The following is a 20,557-nucleotide window of genomic DNA, read 5'->3' as shown; positions in this document are numbered from 1 at the left end:
GGCAGAGAGAGACAGAGAGAGAGAGAGAAAAAGAGAGAGAGAGAGAGAATCTCAAGCAGGCTCTGCACTATCAGCATGGAACCCAACGCAGGACTCAAACTCATTATGGTGAGATCACCTGGGTTGAAATCAGGAGTCGAACACGTAGCTGACTGAGCCACCCAGGTGACCCCTAAATATCTTAATAACAGAATAAAATCACTACATGATTAATTGAATCATCATCTAATCTAAAACTGAATTTTAAAAATCAGTTTAATTGGTCATTCTAGGGGCGCCTGGGTGGCTTAGTCGGTTAAGCGTCTGACTTTCGCTTAGGTCATGATCTCGCAGTTCGTGGGTTCGAGCCCCGCATGGGGCTCTGTGCTGACTGCCAGCTCAGAGCCTGGAGCCTGTTTCAGAGTCTGTGACTCCCTCTCTCTCTGACCCTCCTCTGCTCACGCTGTCTCTCTCTCTCCTAGAAATAAATAAAACATTAAAAAAAATAATTGGTCATTCTATTTGGTTTCTTCTTGAGACATAATTGATATAACCACAGTCTACAGATCTTTCACTTGAAAGGAAGATTCTTTTCCTAGTTCTGAAGGAAAGCATTTCTGATATGTAAGAGGGAATTCTCATTCTTAAAGGGGAGTAATAATGCCCAAATGTTTTCATCTTCACATTACTTGATAAAGGGAAAATCTAATTTTCTCTTCATTCTCTTCCCCTACTCCAGAAATCACTACTCATAAGAAATAATCTCAGAAAATAAAAGGTAAGTTTTTATATTAGTTTAATCATTAATTTGGGCAATGGTTATTTAAAATTAAATATCTATGCAAAAAATTCAAATAATAATATTTATGGTCAAATTCCTACCATTTACTCACTAAAAACTTACCCAAAAATTAAGTAAAATAATTTTTTCTAGAAATTTCTTTAGAGAGATTTTTAACTGAGGAAAAACGTTATATAATATGCTTTATTATAATGGACAGTGTTGCTCTAGTCAACAGATGTTATCTGACAGGACAAATACTTGGCACAGAAATTACTAACACATTCAGAAACTAATCTTCCCTGAATCCAGCTTCGACTCAAAAGCTGGCTGTGGAATACACTGTATTAGAAAACTCACATTTCAAAAAAAAAAAAAAATGAACAGAATAGTTATCTTAGACCCATCATTGTTCAAGACGGCTCCATACATTCAAAAGTGAAAGTAATGTTTACATTTCAGGGGCCTGTCATTGATTAAAACATGTGTTTTTCTAAATTTAGTGCTCATCTTTTTTTTTTTTAAGTTTATTTATTTTAAGAAAGAGAGAGACAGAGAAAGCAAAAGCAGGGGAGGGGCAGAGAGAGAAAGAATTCCACCCATGCTCCACACTATCAGCATGGAGCCTAATGTGGGGCTCAAACTCACTAACCATGAGGTTGACCTGAGCCAAAATCAAGAGTCAGACACTTAACCAACTGAGCCACCCAAGAGCCCCTTAGTTCTCATTTATATCCCTATCTTCATCAGAGAATTTGGTTATCTAATTATGCTGCCATTTTTTATCTTTTGCAATTGGTTTCACATTCTAAGCCCCACACTCTATCCCACTTTGACTTTTTTTTTAATGTTTTATTTATTTCTAGGAGAGAGAGAGAGAGACAGCGTGAGCAGGGGAGGGTCAGAGAGAGAGGGAGTCACAGACTGAAACAGGCTCCAGGCTCTGAGCTGGCAGTCAGCACAGAGCCCGACGCGGGGCTCGAACCCACGAACTGCGAGATCATGACCTAAGCGAAAGTCGGACGCTTAACCGACTAAGCCACTCAGGCGCCCCCCACTTTGACTTTTTTAAGGCATATTTTTAATGTTATTAAAATCAGCCAATGGTCTAATAATAAAAACTGTTTATGAAACAGTTATTAAACTTTCATTACAGTGGTTGTTAAAGTCTAAAAAATGTTAATAAAATACAAGTTGCTTTTAGACTGGATAGTTGCTACTTGAAAAGATTGGTTTAAATAAATACTAAGTTTTAGGGGTGCCTGGGTGCTCAGTTGGTTAAGTGGTTGACTCTTGTTTTTGGCTCAGGTCATGATCTCACAGGTTATGAGTTCCAGCCTGGCCTTGGGCTCTGAGCTCACAGCACGGAGCCTGCCTCTCCCTCTCTCTACCCCTCTCCCTCTCTCTGCCCCTCCCCTATTTGTGCTCACTCTGTCTCTCAAAAACTAAGTAAATGTTTAAAAAAAAATTTTTTTAAGAAATTTTAAATAGTTTTAAAAAGGCAATCCTTCAAAAATAATAGGAAACTAGGGCACCTGGGTGGTTTAGTCGGTTAAACGTCTGACTTTCGCTTAGGTCATGATCTTGCGGTTCGTGGGTTCGAGCCCCGCGTCGGGCTCTGTGCTGACTGCCAGCTCAGAGCCTGGAGCCTGTTTCAGAGTCTGTGACTCCCTCTCTCTCTGACCCTGCCCTGCTCACGCTATCGCTCTCTCTCTCCTAGAAATAAATTTTAAAAAAACATTAAAAAAATAAAAAATAAAAAAACCAAAAATAATAGGAAACTGATTTGAGTTGTGGTATAACTGCACAGAGAAGAACAATTCCAAGTGACTTTAAGTTACAGTAATTCAACTGTGTGAATATATGTGTATATATATATATACATATATATGATAAGAAGTAATCCAAAAATTAATCCTGAAGTGTTTTTATTAATTACATTATTAATGACAGTATTTATCGTTTTGAGACTTCAGTTTGTGTGTTGTGGGCTAAATCACTGGAGTAACTATATTGGTGTTTTGATATGCAAATTTTTAGAGTGGAATAGAAGATCAATCAGATTAAATAAAAATCCTGTGATCGTAACTTTGAACTGGAAGTATCAGTAGGAATTCATGATGTATTTTCTTTAAAAAAAAAAAAAGTACTTCTTAGCTCTGTATTAAAGGCCTAGATACAATGACCAACCCCATGGCAATGGACCAGGTTGTAGCTGACTACTTAAATCCTTAAATAGACAATCACATTAAAAAGAAGCAGGGCTCCTTAAAGAAATAACTGTGGTAGGATATTTACCTCGTATAATACCAGAAAGCAAGGAAGCTTTCCGAAAGTATTAGGGTTGACTCAGAAAGACTCAGAAGCCCACTTGAAGAATCTCCCATATGTCAATGATTGGAAATTTGAACATTAATAAGAATGATGACTGCAATTGATTAAAGCACAGAAATTATGTTTAAATTGCTGAGTTCATAATGATACTAAAATTTTTTATTAGTCCCTTATGGAGGATGCTAGCAAGCCATATAATTGTTTTGAAAGATAGAAATAAAAAGAAAGATCCAATTATTTATTCTATCTTTCCTATATGAACTGTATCTCAGTGTAACCAAACAGTGGGTGAAAGAAGTTCCCCTTTATAAAAGCAATCCCACTAATAAACAATGATAAAATTATATCCCTATTTTACAACTCCTAATGAAATAATGAATCAGTGACTTCTAACATCACAAAAACAGTCATGGGACATCTGGCTGGCTCAGTCGAAAGTGTGAGACTCTTGATCTTGGGGTGGTGAGTTCGAGCCCCATGATGGGTGTAGAGATTACTAAAAAAAATAAAAATAAACTTAAAAAATTTTTCAAATAAAAGCAAAGAAAAACAAAAGATAGATGGAGGAGGAACCTAGAGTAGAAGGAACTTAAGACTATATTGACCAACCACAATTTGTGGGCTTTCATTGGATTCTAATTCAAAGAACAAACCGAATGGGGGAAAACCCTTCAGAGGCAGTTGAAGGAACTTGGTCACTGACTAAGATAATTAGTAATACTAAAGAATTGTTACTGTTATCATCATTATTATTTTACATGGAGGCAGTGGCGGTGGAGGAAGATAAGTGAGTAGGACTATAAGTACAGGACTTGCAGAGAGTAGATAACAGGGAATAGGGATGTGCGGCACATGAAGATTCCCTTATACCGTTCTCACTATTCTGTTTGCAATTTTCCACAAGAAAATGTTAAAAATAAAAAATATGTACATTTAAATTGTTTTTTTAAAAGAGGAGGAAATTCTTCGTTTTGAATGGCTTCTGGTGGACATTATTGTGTCTGAATAAGATACTTAGGATTGTGGTGAATCATCCTGTGATTATGAGGAAAGCCTACCAAGGATAAAGCCAAAACATTCTTGATAGTAGAGCAGAATAATAGAAACAACCTGGTACTTGACGACTGAAACATTGAATAAACCAACCTTGGAGCAGCTTAACCTCTGCATATCTAGTTAGATAAAAATTATCTTTGGGGCGCCTGGGTGGCTTTGCCGGTTAAGCATCTGACTCTCGATCTCAGCTCAGGTCCTGATCTCAGGGTCATGAGTTTAAGCTGGTGTTGGGCTCCACCACTGAATGTGAAGCCTACTTAAACAACAATCTACCCACTTGGCCACATGCATGCGCACACAATCTTCTCTTTGTTGTTTAACCCATTTTGAGTTGGTTTCTTTTATTTGTAGGAGAGATCATCCTAAGCAAAAACAGCAGAGAAGAATGCATTTTTGTGTGTATGTTGAAGTTGTAAGTGTGGCACTGGATAGTTTCTGCTTTATCTTACAAAATGTTTACTAGAACAGCATCCCTTAATTGTGCCGTAGGCTTTAGGCTTATGAGTCTAAGCAGAGTTGATGTCGAGACAAATTCAAAACAAACCCAAGGTACCATCCTCATCTGAGACTTAAACATTGTACAGCAACGACAAAGTCTTTATAGTTACTGTTTATTTGTACTTCTCAAATTCCAGAGGCATTAAGCCAGCAGTGTATCACCTTCCACCTAAAGGCATACCTCATTTTATTATGCTTCATGGATATGGCGTTTTTTATAAATTGAAGGCTTGTGGCAACCCTGTATGGAGCAAGTCTATTGTGGCCATTTATTTCAACAACATTTGCTCATTTTTGTGTGTCTGTATCACATATTTGTAATTCTCACAATATTGCACACTTTTTCACTACTACTATATTTGTTATGGTGATCTGTGATCAGTGATTACTACTTACTGAAAGCTCAGGTGATGATTAGCATTTTTTAAGCAAGACATATTTTTTAAGCCCCAACATGGGGCTGGAACTCACAACCCTGAGATGAAGAGTCATGTGCTCTACCAACTGAGCCAGACAATGTCCCCCCAAGAATATTTTTATATTAGGTATGTATGGTGTTTTTTTAGACATGATGCTGTTGTATGCTTAATAGACTTAATAAACATAACTTTTATGTGACTGGGAAACCAAAAAGTCCATTTGACTTGCTTTATTGCAATACTCAATTTACTGCAGTGGTCTGAAACCAAACCTGTAGTATCTCTGAGGTGGGCAGTCCTCGGTGGCGCACCATGATCGTATAGTGGTTAGTACTCTGCGTTGTGTAGTATCTCTGAGGTATACTTGTATATTCCACTCTAGTTTACCACAGGTGAAAATCTCCACAATGACATTACTATAGAATTCCAGAACTAGCAGTCTTCCATCTACCGCAATGAGGTCCTTGTTGCCATCTAGTTGAAGAGTGACACAATTCCAGAATCTGATTTTTAGTGTCTGCTTCCTAGGACCACATCCAATTATCTTAGGTAGCATTACCTAGAAACAAAGCTTGAAACAGAGCAGGAATTTGGGGGCAGTTGACCTATTAGAGGAGTGCTATTGGAGAGTAGTAGGGAGGAAAGCAGGAGAGACCTGGAGAGAAAAGCTAAACAAAGATGTAATATAGACTAGACACCAGCTTCGACCTCAGCCCCCCAGGGAGCTCTGGAGCATGACCTGTCCCACAGTTGGCCCCGCCTTTTGTAGCACTATGGCAGTCAGTCACTGGTTGTGAGCTGCCTGGGGTGAGGGTGGGGCATGTGTAACACTCACAGAATCTGGAGGAAATGTACTGGCCCAGGTAAGGGATCTAGGCAGAGCATCAGCAACATCCACCACAACACCCCAGCTTACTCCAAGGAATAGCTCAGAGCCTACGAGACCCGGCATGATGTGTGTCACCTCTGCATCACCCTTATCCTCTTTCTGAAATCATCTCTAGCTACTCTCCCTCTTTTCTACTCCACTTGAGCCACTTGGCCAATTTAGAATTCCTTGAATTCTCTCTCTCTCTTTTTTTTTAATTTATTTCTGAGAGAGAGAGAGAGAGAGAGACAGCATGAGCAGGGGAGGGTCAGAGAGAGAGGGAGATACAGAATCTGAAACAGGCTCCAGGCACTGAGCTAGCTGTCAGCACAGAGCCCAGTGTGGGGCTCGAACCCACCGAACCAGGAGATCATGACCTGAGCCAAAGTCGGACACTTAACTGACTGAGCCTCCCAGGTACCCTTCAAGTTCTCTAGCATGGTCATGCTTCAGAGCCTTTGTACTTCTCAGTGCCCTCATCTGGAATGACTCTTCTTCCCCTATCCCCCCATGTCTTCATGACCAGGTCCCTTATACATCCTTCAGGTTTTTACTCACTAGACAGTTTCTTAGTAAGGCCATCTCTTGCCATCCCATCTAAAATTATCAACTTCTGGGGCACCTAGGTGGTGTAGTCAGTTAAGTGTCGACTCTTGGTCTCAGTTCAGGCCATGATCTCACAGTTCCTGAGTTTGAGCCCCACATTGAGCTCTGTGCTGACAGTGCAGAAGCCCCTTGGGGATTCTCTCTCTTCCCCTCCCCCACTCACTCTAAAATAAACAAAAATAAAGTAAAATTACAACTTCTACCCCTAAACTTATTATAATCCCTTCACTTTCACTACATTCTTTTTAAACACCTGTCAGTATCTAACATACTGTATAGTTTTCTTATGTGTCTTTTTTATTATTTGATCATATTCTAGAATACAAGCTAGAAGGGTAGGAAGTTTTTTTATTTTTTTTTAACTTCAACACTTAAAACTGTCTGGTAGGTTACAGGTATTCATTTAGTATTTGTTGAATACATGAATGAATAAATAAATGAATGAATGATTCCTGGCACAAAGAAGAAGTCCTCAATAAACAGTCTGAACTAGGGCACCTGAGTGACTCAGTTAAGCATCTGACTTTCGATTTCAGCTCAGGTCATGATCTCATGGTCCGTGAGACTGAGCCCCAAATCAGGCTCTGTGCTGACAGTACAAAGCCCTGCTTGGGATTCTTTCCCTCTCTCTCTCTGCCCCTACCCCATGTGTGCGTGTGTTAGCTGTCTCTCAGAATAAATAAACTTTTAAAAACTATAAAACAGCATTGTTTGAACTGAAATAAACTGAAATGAAAACCTTTGGCACAGTCCCCCATGTAGTATAGATGGGAGAATGGATATACATATTGTTATATGCAGTGTTCTCCAGAGGTTATATTTTCTTTGATTGTTCATTTGATGCTATATGTTTGCATGTTGATCTTGAATCTATATTATAATATATATTTTATTATATTATATATAGTCTTTGATATTATATATTATACATTATTTATACATATAAATATTAGCAAATAAAAATAGAAGCACTAAGGATTTAGCAACTTTATTTAAATGAGTTCAAATCAAAACTCAAGAATCTAGAATCACAAACATTAAAGTAAGGTACATGTACAGCAAAACTAAAGTGAATGCAGGTAGCTCAATTGCTATGATGTAAAACTTAAATCCAAAGATGGAACTAAATCTTTAAGCTGTTTACTGCAATGTCATACTCTGATCTCAGACAGTAGGAAACTATTCAGACATGTAAAATCTCAAATTTCTCAATCATGAAATCTATCAGTGGATGCCAAAAATCTTCAAGGCACATCAAAGTTTTCTAGAAAAGAAGCCTATTTTAAAACTAAGATTACTGAAACTCCAAAAGCACCTATCAGACACACTCTATGGCCTTCTTTTTGCTGAAGTGTCACTTGGCATGAGATTAGCCTTGAGCCACAGCTGTCTCAGAACCAACAGTGGCTTCCTCCTGTAAATCATCCCCAGCAGAGGATCCTGACTCAGTCGGAGGCCTCTCTTCTTCTAGTTCAGCAGTTTCACCACAGCGCTCCTTCTCTGTTGTCCCTTTATCATTACTGATGGCACCAGCTTCATCCAAAGCTGCATCCTGAACCGCTGAGGGTGTTTCAGTGCTGATTTCTGCCATTGTGCCCGGTGCTGCATTTGTAACCTCTGTTCCAGCTTCAGCACCAACTGTTTCGGTCTCGACCAGAGCATCCTCCAAATCACCTGGATGGGCTGAGGCCTCTCTTGTGGCTGCAGCTGGAGCATCTGGAGTATCTTCTGCATCTACCTCCGGTACTTCCACAAGAGATACTTCAGGGACTTCTGAACTTGCTCTCTCAGCTTCCACATGGTTCTCTTTTTCCCCTTTAAGATTTAGCCCATGAAGCAAAATATTAATTTAAAGAACATGAGAATACAGTAGAACGCTGTGCAGTCATGTTTAAAAAATGAGAAAAATCTATATATACGGATTTGAAATGGTCCTCAAGGTAGATTGTTAAGTGAAAAAAGAGCAATGTAGATGTATGATACTATTTGTCTTAGGACAAAAGGAGGGTAAGGTATACCTAGACAGTTTTTATTTGCAAGATTCTCTCTAGGAAGATACAAAGAAACTGGTATTATTGGAGATCTCTGGGAAGAGAAAATGGGGATCTGCTTCTTTATAAACCCTTTTGAACATGTTAAACTTAAAAAAGTAGGGGCGCCTGGGTGGTTCAGTCGGTTAAGCGTCTGACTTCGGCTCAAGTCATGATCTTGCAGTTTGTGGGTTCAAGCCCCGCACTGGGCTCTGTGCTGACAGCTCAGAGCCTGGAACCTGTTTCAGATTCTGTGTCTCCCTCTCTCTTTCTCTGACCCTACCCCATTTGTGCTGTCTCTCTCTCTCTCAAAAATAAATAAAACATTAAAAAATTTAAGAAAAAAACTTTAAAAAGTAATTTACATGTTATTTATCTACATACAAAGAACATGAAAATAAATAGCCAACATGTCATGTGAAATAGCATGGGAAAGCAGCCAACTTACTAGTGGGTGACTGAGCATTCACTAAGGCTCTCTCAACCTCAGTTTTATCATCTGTAAAAGGAGGATATCAATAATATCTACCTCACAGAGCTATTGTAAGGACTGATAAAAATAATGTGCATGAAAAGAGGTTTAAAACCAAAAGTGCTATGGAAATGCTGTGTTCTATTATTACAATTAGCCTTCTAGCCTTCTCATGATTATATTCAATAATGTTTATTGATGATATTCCATTTCTTACTGTTTTCATGACTAAACGGTTAAAATTGATTCATAAGCAGCTATTAGTTCTGTCCCTAAATAGCGATCATAGTAATTAACAATGGCATTATAATTGAGATGGAAAAAAGCATTTAGAGCAAAAGTGTAAGGCAAGAAACACACATTAGAGTGAAAATGTCAAGTTTCTTCTCTAGTAGTTGCCCTTTTATCAACCAGGTCGACTGAGGGACTTCAGAGACATGACTGATTGTACGAGTGTCAAGTGTGCTGTAGGCAAAGATACACAGGTGATCTTACACAAAACTGAAACAAAAGTTAGTTTTAGGATTTACAAAAATAATAACAGAAATGAAAGGTTAAGTTGCTGAGAGAGACAGATACTAAAATTATGCCTGCATGAATGGAAGCCTGAGTAGGGGGAAAGTAATATTACCACACAAAGAATTCAAAGCCACTGGTCAGCAGGACAAATGTAAAACGTTTTCATTTATCTAATGCACTCATTCAAAACGTATAACAGTATTCTTTAGGTTTTGGTTGGGCTTTCCCTTTCCGAATGAACTCCTGTCCAGAGCCATTCTGTCAAGTTAGGAAAGAAACCACAAGCAAGTAGTGTTCATTGCTAGACTAAGATAATGGAAATCAGTGCCTCAAGGGAAAAAATAATAAATTCACTTTACCTTGAAGTGGATGTAACTCTGCTCTGGTTTTTTCTTTCAGATTTGTTGTATGTTCCGTGTGTTTGGCTTGCTCTGATGTGACTGTTCTGTAAGTCTGAAAGTAAATGCGTGCCGAAGTTTATTTCTTGAATTCTAAGATTCATCATGCCAAGTTCAAAGGTATATGCAATTCGAATGTTTGTTTATTTTGAGACAGAGAGAGAGTGAGTGAGGATGAGTGGTAGAGGGACGGGGTAGAGGGGAGAGTCTCAAGCAGGTTCAGACCTGTCAGCACAGAGCTGACACAGGGCTCAATCTCACAAACCATGAGATCATGGCCTGAGTCAAAATCAAGAGTCAGACGCATAACCAACTGGAATCACCCAAGCACCCCCAAAAGTACATACAATTCAAAGAAGAGAAACCAATGTACACCATCTGTTAATTTGTTTCCCTTTTGGAAACTTGTTATTAAGTAGAATACTTTAAACAGGAAAAAAACAAATGCTCCAACAAGAGTCAAATATAACAGAAAACATACACTAGATAGAAAAATAAAGACAAAGAAGATAAAAATAAACATTCTGAGAGGCATTTATAAATATCCTCTAGCATTTATTCCAGAGAAATGGAAACTTATGGGCACACAAAAATCTGCACACAAATGTTCATGGTTGCTTTATTTGTAATAGCCAAAAGCTAGAATAAGTCTGGATGGCCTACAAGTTGAATGGTTAAACAAACTGGTACTCAGCAACAATGAGGAATGAACTGTAGATACAGGTATAACAACTTGGACGAATCTCCAGGTAATTATGCTGAGTGGAAAAAAGCCAGTCTCAATGTAACATTCCTGAAATGAAAAGTTATAGAAACATGGGGTGGCTCAGTAGGTTAAGCATCCGACTTGGCTGAGGTCATGATCTCGTGGTTTGTGGGTCTGAGCTCTGCGTCAGGCTCTGTGCTGTCAGCTCAGAGCCTGGAGCCTGCTTTGGATTCTGTGTCTCCCTTTCTCTCTGCCCCCCACTCCTGCTCACGCTCTGTCTCTCAAAAGTGAATAAACAAGGGGCACCTGAGTAACTCAGTCGGTTGAGCAACCAACTTCGACTCAGGTCATGACCTCACAGTCTGTGGGTTCGAGCCCACCATCAGGCTTTGTGCTGTCACCTCAGAGCCTGGAGTCAGCTTGTAATTCTGTGTCTCTCTCTCTGCCCCTTCGCCATACATGCTCTGTCTCTCTGTCTCAAAAATGAATAAATGTTAAAAAAGTTTTTTTAAAAATCAAAAGTGAATAAGCATAAAAGCAATAAACAAAAAAAAAAAGAAAAGTTCTAGAAACAGAGAACAGATTAGTAGTTGCCAGGGCCAGGAAGAAGGAAGGGGAGGGCAAAAGAAAGTGCTACACAAGGGATCCTGTATATCTTGACAGTGGTGGTGAATACATGAATCTACGCATGTCACAGAACAGCCGAGAAGTTAATACCCACACATACATACATACACGTGCATGTAAAAGTGGTGAAATCTGAATAAAGTCAATGGATATTATTAATGTCCACTTCCTGGTTGTGATATTGTATTATAGCTATGAAAGATATTAATTGGGGCACCTGGGTGGCTCAGTCAGTTAAGCATCTGACTTCAGTTCTGGTCATGATCCCACGGTTCATGGGTTTGAGCACTATGTTGGGCTCTGTGCTGACAGCTAGCTCAGAGCCTGGAGCCTGTTTCAGATTCTGTGTCTCCCTCTCTCTCTGAAACTCCCCTGCTCACACACACTCTCTCTCTCTCTCAGAAATAAATAAAACATTAAGAAAAGAAAGATATTAATCACCAGGGGACATGAGGCAACGACCATATTAGATCTCTCTCTGTTTGCTCTTATAACTGTATGTGAAACTCAATCATCTCCCAATAAAAAGTTTTTTAAAAATCTTCCAAAATGGCATATTTGAAGACCCTAATGAATTTCCTTAAATAAACTAGGGTTATTCCTTATAAGCAGCACTATGACCTAACGTGTTATGTGAGGAAAAGAATTAGGAACAAAGGTATCTTAATCATCGATACAACATGCAGGCTTCCCTTCATTTCATATTCAAGTAGTCATCTCTGACCTTTCTCATATTAGCCGATGATTTTTTTAAAGATGAAAATCTCACTAGTAAAATAATATTGTTTATATTATCTCAAATTTTAAAAAGTGTAGGTAGTGATTTATCACGTAATGGTAGGACTACAGATTTATAAATTTGTACATTTATTTATAGTATTCTCTAAATTTTTAATAGTCATAAACCAAGCATCTTATTAAAAATTGTACTCAGTTGAGCGTCTGACTTTGGCTCAGGTCATGATCTCACAGTTCGTGGGTTCAAGTCCCATGTCAGGCTCTGTGCTGACAGTTTAGAGCCTGTAGCCTGCTTCAGAATCTGTGTCTCCCTCTCTTTCTGCCCCTCCCCTGCTCACGCTCTCTCTCAAAAATAAACATTAAACAAAATTTTTTAATTGTATTTTGCAAATTACACACCATTTTCAGGATTTTAAAATTGGACTACAAAAATGGAAAATCTGTAACTCAAGAAGGAAATGATACCAAAATGGCCCTAACAAGCCCCATAGAGTTTGGTGAGTTCAAACTGGAATCATCTGGGTTTGAAACCTGCAGAGCAAACAGTCAGCAGGAATGCTGGTCACCATTTCCAATTAAAAGCAGGGAATACTTTCCTAGTAGAGTGGGAGCTCCTGACCACTTATAAAACCACTATGCTGAGTCAGCATCCTTCATTCTCAGTTCTCAGTACCCTAAAGCTGAGCCTGTGCAGAAGTTCACATCCCTGAAATGACCAGCAGCAACATCCCAGGGAACATTAGCCTAAAACACAAGAAAAAAAAAAGAAAAAAGACTAGTTTAGGCTGAATCAAAGAGATGATGACATGAGAATGATTCATACTCACGTATGAATCTAGCTTTTCCAGATCTAACACAGTGAAACACAGAGTAGAAGAAAGGCCTATTGGAAGAGGCCTTTGGAAAGCCTCAAATCTAGACTTTGGAAGTTATTTCCAAATGATATTATATATTAAATGTAAGCATTTAAAATATCCCACAAATACCTCAGACCCTCAAAAACCTGAAGTGACTGGGGCCTCTCTCAGATTCCAAGTGGCCCTCGTAATAAGAGATTTTACTTGGAAATAAAAAACTAGCTACAGAGCAACTTTGGATTCAATTCAGATCAATCTAACATAGAAGTTGTTTTAGTACAGGACAAAGAAGGGAAGGGGGGACCTGCATACACGTTTTCAAGTGCCTCACGTTCTGTATTTCCTCCTGACAATAGCCTAAGATTCTTGGGAGGTAAGGCTTCCAACATTCCAGAGTAAAACCACATATTCTTGGGGCACCTGGGTGGGTGGCTCAGTCGGTTAAATGTCCAACTCCTGACTTCGGCTCAGGTCATGATCTAACAGTTCATGAGTTCAAGCCCTGCATGGAGCTCTGTGCTGACAGTGTGGAGCCTGCTTGGGAAACTCTCTGCCCCTCCCCCACTCGTGCTCACACTCCCTCACATTCTCTAAATAAACTTAAAAAAAAATTTTAAGCTATTAAAAAGGGGGCGCCTGGGTGGCTCAGTCAGTTGAGCGTCCACTTCAGCTCAGGTTGTAATCTCGCAGCTCCTGAGGTGGAGCCCCGCATGCTGTCAGTCTGTCAGTGCAGAGCCCACTATGGATTCTCTGTCCCTCCCTCTGTGCACCACCCCAACTTATGCTCTCCCAAAAATAAATAAATAAATAAATAAAATTGTTTTAATTATTAAAAAAAACAAACACATATTGTTCGAAGTGGAAAGAGAGTTGGAGATCATCACCTTGTCCAACTTCCTCTCCCATTGTGAGAGAACAAGGCCAGACTGGGCTCGCAGGAACAGTCTGCTTATAACCTTCCAGTGTTAAGACTGCTTTTGCAAAGAAAGATTTAGTGGACTGGAGAGGTTCGCGTCTGGCACTAATAAATATAACCATGGGTAGAGTGAGCTCCAAATGAAATTCCATCTTCCAGCTTCTCACATAATCACATGGCCTAGTTCAATCTTTGTTTCTCCAGTGGCCTACATCCAATGATAGTAGCCCTGGGCAGTGAATTCAACATTCAGCAGTAGAGACAGTGGAAGGAAAGGAATCTGGGTCTGAGTGAAAGCTGAGAGATCAGCAGAGGACAATAATATAATAAGTGACATGTTTGTAAGTTTCCTGGTTTCTTGAGGCTCTCAAAATTCTGAAGATTAGAATAAGTTCATTTAGTTATTGAGAGAGGGAAAGGGAGAGAGAGAGAGAGAGAGAGAGAGAATCTCAAGCAGACTCCAAAACGTCAGTGTGGAGCCTAACACAGGGCTGAAGCTCACAAACCGTGAGATCCTGACCTGAACTGAAATCAAGAATCAGATGCTTAACTGACTGAGCCACCCAGGCACCACCACCTGGAATTAAAAAAAAATTTTTTTATGTTTTATTTATTTCCGAGAGAGAGAGAGAGAGAGAGAGGGCATGAACAGGGGAGGGTCAGAGAGAGGGAGATACAGAATCTGAAACAGGCTCCACGCTCTGAGCTAGCTGTCAGCACAGAGCCCATCGCTGGGCTCAAACCCACGAACCGTAAGATCATGACCTGAACAGATGCTTAACTGACTAAGCCACCCAGGTGCCCCTGGAATTTTTAAAAAATGTATGAATATGGGACACTTGGATGATCAGGTCATGATCTCAAGGTTCTTAGGTTCGAGCCCCACATTGGGGGTCTGTGCTGACAGTTCAGAGCCTGGAGCCTGCTTCAGATTCTGCATCTTCCTCTCTCTCGGCCCCTCCGCTGCTCACACTTCTCTTTCTCTGCCTCTCAAAAATGAATAAGTGTAAAAATAATTTACTAAAAAATGTATGAATAAATATATTTTTAAAAATAATGAAAATGTATAAAGTTATATAAAACTAATAAAAACTATGGAGACAGTAAAAAAGATTGGGGCAGGAAAGGATGAACAAGTGAACACAGGGAATGTTTAGGGCAGCGAAACTACTCTGTATGATACTATAGTGGTAGATACATATCATGATACATTTGTCCAAGTCCATAGAATATAGAATACCAGAGAGAACCCTAATGTACACAAAACACTTTAGTTAATAATAATGTTTTGATATTGACTCAGCAGTTGTAATGAAGGTACCACATTAATGTGAGATTGTTGATGGGGAGAGGGCTGGAAGAAAGTACGAGAACTTTATACTTTCTGTTCATTTTCCTGTGAACCTAAAATGTTCTAAAAAATACTTTATTTTTTTAAGTTAATCTTTCAAACCAGTTTTTGTTAAATGTTAACAATAGTACCTACCTTACAGAATCACTAATTACTAAATGAGCCTTGAGTCTGTCATATGTAAACACTCAAATATCATTTATTATTAGTATTTATAATAACATCATTTGTACTGAAAGTCACCTATACTTGGCAGTATTAAGAAATGGTGATTTTATACTTTAAAAAAATCTTAATAATCTTGTATGTATATTTAATGAATTCTGTATCCTGAACTTGACAACGCTTTGAATTTTACCACAGGTTGTAAAATATATGAATTCCTGAATATTTTGGTTATTTAAATACTTACATAATATCCACCAGCACTGACTGTGACACCGACAACCAGATAATAGATCATATTTGATCCAGATGATCCAGGCAATTTGTTAGATGACATCAAGCGAAGAGATGCTAGGAAAACAAGTTTAAACACAGTTAGCTCCACCAGTTAAGCAAAACTGTTTAAAATAATTGTATCTTTAAAAAAATCTTCCTTTTCAGTGACCTTAGAATCTACTAACATCAAGTGATTTTAGCTTAAGGGAATACAGTATTACAAGGTAGGGTAATAATTCCATTTGACATTTTCCCAATCTAATTTGATTAAGTACTTATGAAACCTGTCAGCTTTATGCTTAGCATCGTGCTTTTCTTGGAAGGAGTGCAGGCGTGGGTAAGGAGAAGTGACAAAGGCACTGAACAATTTTAACAGTCAAACAAGATGCAAAAGAAATTCATCTGCTGTAGGGGCGCCTGGGTGGCTTGGTTAAGCGTCCGACTTTCGCTTAGGTCATGATCTCGCAGTTCGTGGGTTCGAGCCCTGCGTAGGGCTCTGTGCTGACTGCCAGCTCGGAGCTCGGAGCCTGGAGCCTGTTTCAGATTCTGTGACTCCCTCTCTCTCTGACTCTCCCCTGCTCATGCTGTCTCTCTCTCTCTCCCCTAGAAATAAATAAAACATTTAAAAAAAAAAAAGAAAGAAAAAGAAATTCATCTGCTGTATATACTCTAACACAGAATTCATTGGAAAAGATCATTTTTCGGAAAAAGTGAATTAAATATATTTGTACATAAAATTGACATGCTAAATAAAACATGTTGAAATCCAACACATTTCTATGAATCTGTAATACAAATGTATAGGTGGGGGAAAAAATCTTTATTTTTCCAACACAAAGCCTTTAAAGATGGGCAGATAGAAGCTTTTTAAGACAAATGTTGCCAAAAGGTCATGTTTGAAACAGAACTACAATTCTGTACAAATTAACAGAAATAGATAAAAGTACTGTATTATTTTGTTTAAAAATATTTACTCGGTAGTACTAAAACTTGTATATGTCATATGCTCTAGAGCTAAAATGTTTACAATAGGGGCGCCTGAGTGGCTCAGTTGGTTAACTGTCCAACTTCCGGTCAGGTCATGATCTTGCAGTCTGTGAATTTGAGCCCCACATCAGGGTCTGTGCTGAGAGCTCAGAGCCTGGAGCCTGTCTTCGGATTCTGTGTCTCCATCTTTCTCTGCCCGTCCCCTGCTCACACTCTGTCTCTCTCAAAAAGAAATAAACATTTAAAAAGTTTTTTTTTAATGTTTTATTTATTTCTAGGAAAGAGAGAGAGAGACAGCGTGAGCAGGGGAGGGTCAGAGAGAGAGGGAGTCACAGACTCTGAAACAAGCTCCAGGCTCTCCGAGCTGGCAACACAGAGCCCGATGCGGGGCTCAAACCCACGAACCGCGAGATCATGACCTAAGTGAAAGTCAGACGCTTAACCGACTAAGCCACCCAGGTGCCCCTAAACATTTAAAACACTTTTTAATGTTTGTAATAGACTCAAAGCTAGAAAGAGCTTAAAGTTCATATAGCTCAAATTCTTTAAAGGTAAAAAAGTAGAGACATGTATTCATTCAACAAATACAGTTGAGTACCTCCTATGTGTTTGGCTTTGTTAGCATTGTTAAGGATATAACTGTGAACAAGCTATACAAGGTCTCTGGCCTCAAGCAGCTCACAGTGTAGAAGGAGGGAACAAATGTACAGACAAATAAATGCCGACAAATAACTGCGACACAATATGACAACTGCTAGAACAGATGTAAGTAGAAGTTGCAACCACAGCATAGGAACATTCAGTGAAAAACCTCAGCTAGGTGGCTCAAGGCAGCTATCAAAATTGAAGAGACATGGCCTGGGCTTTGAAGGAAAGTAGAGGAGATTGTCAGGTAAATAAGGGAAGAGAAAATTGCACTGGAGGCAGAAGGCATAGCACGGCGTGCCAAAGCAGGAGAGTTCTGTGACTGGGAAAGTGCAAAGTAATTGGAAATGGCCTAAAGTAATTAGAAGTGGCCTGACACAGAGCATGGGTGTGAGGACTAGCAAGAAGTTTTGATTTGCAGAGGGCAAGTCTTAAGACATTGATTATAAACTTTTGTAGTAGCAATATTGGTAAGATTTCGTATGCGTATTTTTAGTTTAGATATAAATGGAAAAAAAATATTTTTTCCACACAAATGTACCTAAAAAGAGGCTATCATAAGAGGTTATGGCTTTGACTTATAGTGGGGCTTTTGTTGGTTTAAACAAACATCTGTTATTAAGTAGGGGATATGTAGCTTCTATAGTTGACAACCAGACAGACATACTAAAAAGATTAGGGACGCATGGCTGGTTCAGTTGGAAGAGCATGCAACTCTTGATCTCAGGGTGGTGAATTCGAGCCCTATGCTGGGTGCAGAGATTACATAAAAAAATAAATAAATAAATAATTGAAAATATATATTAAAAATCATTTAAAATGGGAAGCAAAAAGGAAAATCAAAGATTTGAGTAAAGACTTAAACACAAATACAACTATGATAGTTATTTAAAAGAGCAATAGGGCGCCTGGGTGGCTCAGTCTATTAAGCATCTATTAAGCTTCCAACTCTTGATTTCAGTTCAAGTCATGATCTCATGGTTTGTGAGTTTGAGCCCTGCATCGGGCTCTGTGCTGATGGTGTGGAGCCTGTTTGGGATTCTGTCTCTCCTTCTCTCTGCCCTCACTGGCTTGCTCTCTCTCTCTCTCTCAAAATAAATTTAAAAAATAAAAGAGCAATGAAATGTGAAATAAACATTTAATAAAGATTAACCAGTTAAATTTGAGCATATCCATACAATGTGAAAGAGATATTAGAAGTTTTGCAGAAGAATATTTACATACATGAGAAAATATCTACAATATATTAAATGAAAAGTTATAATAGAATAATCTATACAAAACTATCTCAGTTCCTACAAGCACTGTGCCTAAGAAAAAAAAATGCAAGAGGAAGAAAAGGTCTGGAACATTGTATATATACTAAAACTTAAATGGTGGTATTCACTGAGTGGTAGGAGTACAGATGACTTCTCTTTTGCCTTTCTATGTTCCTTCCAATGCCCTTTTACAAACCCAAATTATTTACTCATTTAAAAAGTTACATTTTTAAAAGCAAAAGCCAGAGAACAAAATTGGATGAGGCACAGCTAAAATTTTACCTTTTGAAAAACTGAAACAGTTTGATTTTTCAACAAAACAGAAAGTACCAATAAAAGATTAATTAATGCCCATGACTGAAGCCAAATTTCCAGTCAATAATAGTTCTTAAAATAAATAAACAAATCAGTGCTACCAAAAAAAAAGGGAATTAGATGAAAATTAGAATAAGATCAGTGCCGCTACAACCAGTATTGCTAACTACCGCTTTAGAATTTTTAACCTACTTTTCCCTTACCCAGGTTGAGGCGGAAACTATTTGAAACGCGCAGTTAACAAAAGAGGGGTGTATGTTTGTGTCTGATGACTGTGGTGGGGGCGGGAGATAACGCCGCCGAGAAGGCCAAGGTCAGGGGACGCCTCTCTCCCCACCCCACCCCCGGTCACAACGGCCTCGTTATCTTCAGAAGTTTAAAATTGTTGGCTTCTATTTCGTCAGTGGAAAAAAAAATCGCAGTATCTTGGTATATAGATCAAGGGAAACAAAGATGCCTTATTTTTGTTACTTGGGATGCAACTTCTTCCTACCAGTTCTTTAAGAGGAAAGTAAAGCTAGCGGGACAGACCTTCCTTCCCTCCCACCACCACCATCATCATCACCACCAGCTCGGGACTAATCAAAGTGGGGGGGGGGGGCTGTTGGAAACTGGCCCATGGAATTTTCCCCAGGAAATGTTTCTTGGGCTGGAATGCGCGCTCCGGTCTAAACTACCTGACAAGCCTTCGTAAGTGAGGCGAGGTGCCGGGAGAAGTAAGAACTTCCCCGGACGTTATCTCGAAGCCGCCGGCCCCGCCGGGGCGGAATGGAGAGGGGAGCGGGCGGAGGTGTGCGGAGGAGCCGCGGGGGGCCCGGGCTGCGGGCGGGGAGGACGCGCGCGCCTGCACTTTGTAGGCACCTACAGCGCTCCAGGCGCTAGAACGGGCGCTCTCGTGTGAGCCAAGTTTTAGTGAAGAAGCTTCCAGCTCGCACTGCAGCTTCCTCTTGGGGACATTTCTGAAGACGCTCCCTCTTCCCCTGCATCCACAAATCTAAAGGGGACGGATACTGCGGCGGCAGGGCCGGGCGGCTGGAGAGCTCCAGGTGTCTGCAGCCCCGAAGGAAAGCGCTTCGAAGGCTCGCGGGGTTCAGGCTGCCGAGCCCCGGACAAGCCTTGAGTTTATTCACTCGGGAGCATTTACCGAACTTTTCCTGAGCCCGCACTCCCTCCCCAGCCCTGCGAGCCTCGCAGATGTGTATCCATCTACCCGACCGTTCCTCTGCATCCTCACGAAGCTGGAGAGCGCACCGGTCCCCATACTAACAAAAAGAGCAAGCATGCGTACGTCAGCCAGGCACTTTTAGAAGCGCTTTTAACTACCTATTAACTCATTAAAACTCACAACCGTTGTTGTCCCCATTTTAGAAGTGAGGAAAGTGAGGTTAAATCACTTGCCCAAGATCAAGATTCGAACCCAGGAAGCCTACTCCGGATTCAGAAGCCACTCTGGGAAGGTCCCCTACTTCCAAAGTCTTCCAGAACTTCGGGGCATCTTCCCCGTGCCTTGCCTCCATTCCCCCCCATCGTCAATGCCAGGCTTCTGCAGCCCGGGCGGGTTTGGGCCCACTGGATGTCGGCGGGTACCGGGGGCGCCGCAAAATGCGCGCGCAAGGCGCCTGCCCTCTTCAGGCTTGGACGCCCGGGCCGGTGCGACACTCACCGTCCTTCCGGAGCGGCGCGGGGCCGGGGGGCGCCCTCAGAGGCAGCGCCAGGGTCTTGGAGACCGCCCTGCGGAGATACATTGCGCCCGCT

At 40.2% G+C, this 20,557-nt stretch overlaps 1 protein-coding gene across 1 annotated transcript; it reads right to left on the bottom strand.

Annotated features, from left to right (window-relative positions):
• Window positions 1-7,513: 7,513 nt before the first annotated feature.
• On the bottom strand, window positions 7,514-20,551 carry MGARP (mitochondria localized glutamic acid rich protein). The gene is made up of 4 exons (XM_077755896.1): window positions 20,466-20,551; window positions 15,568-15,671; window positions 9,922-10,015; window positions 7,514-8,356 (listed from the first exon to the last, which is right to left on the bottom strand). Exons 1-4 carry the CDS (start codon window positions 20,545-20,547, stop codon window positions 7,911-7,913), a joined length of 726 nt encoding a protein of 241 aa, XP_077612022.1. The 5' UTR covers window positions 20,548-20,551; the 3' UTR covers window positions 7,514-7,910.
• Between the last annotated feature and the right edge of the window lie 6 nt (window positions 20,552-20,557).

The sequence above is a fragment of the Crocuta crocuta genome, unplaced genomic scaffold (assembly GCF_008692635.1).
Source record: "Crocuta crocuta isolate KB4526 unplaced genomic scaffold, BGI_CrCroc_1.0 scaffold112, whole genome shotgun sequence".
NCBI classification, from domain to species: Eukaryota; Metazoa; Chordata; class Mammalia; order Carnivora; family Hyaenidae; genus Crocuta; species Crocuta crocuta.
Note: the sequence above shows the minus strand (reverse complement) of the source record. Positions and strands in the feature narration are given on the sequence as shown.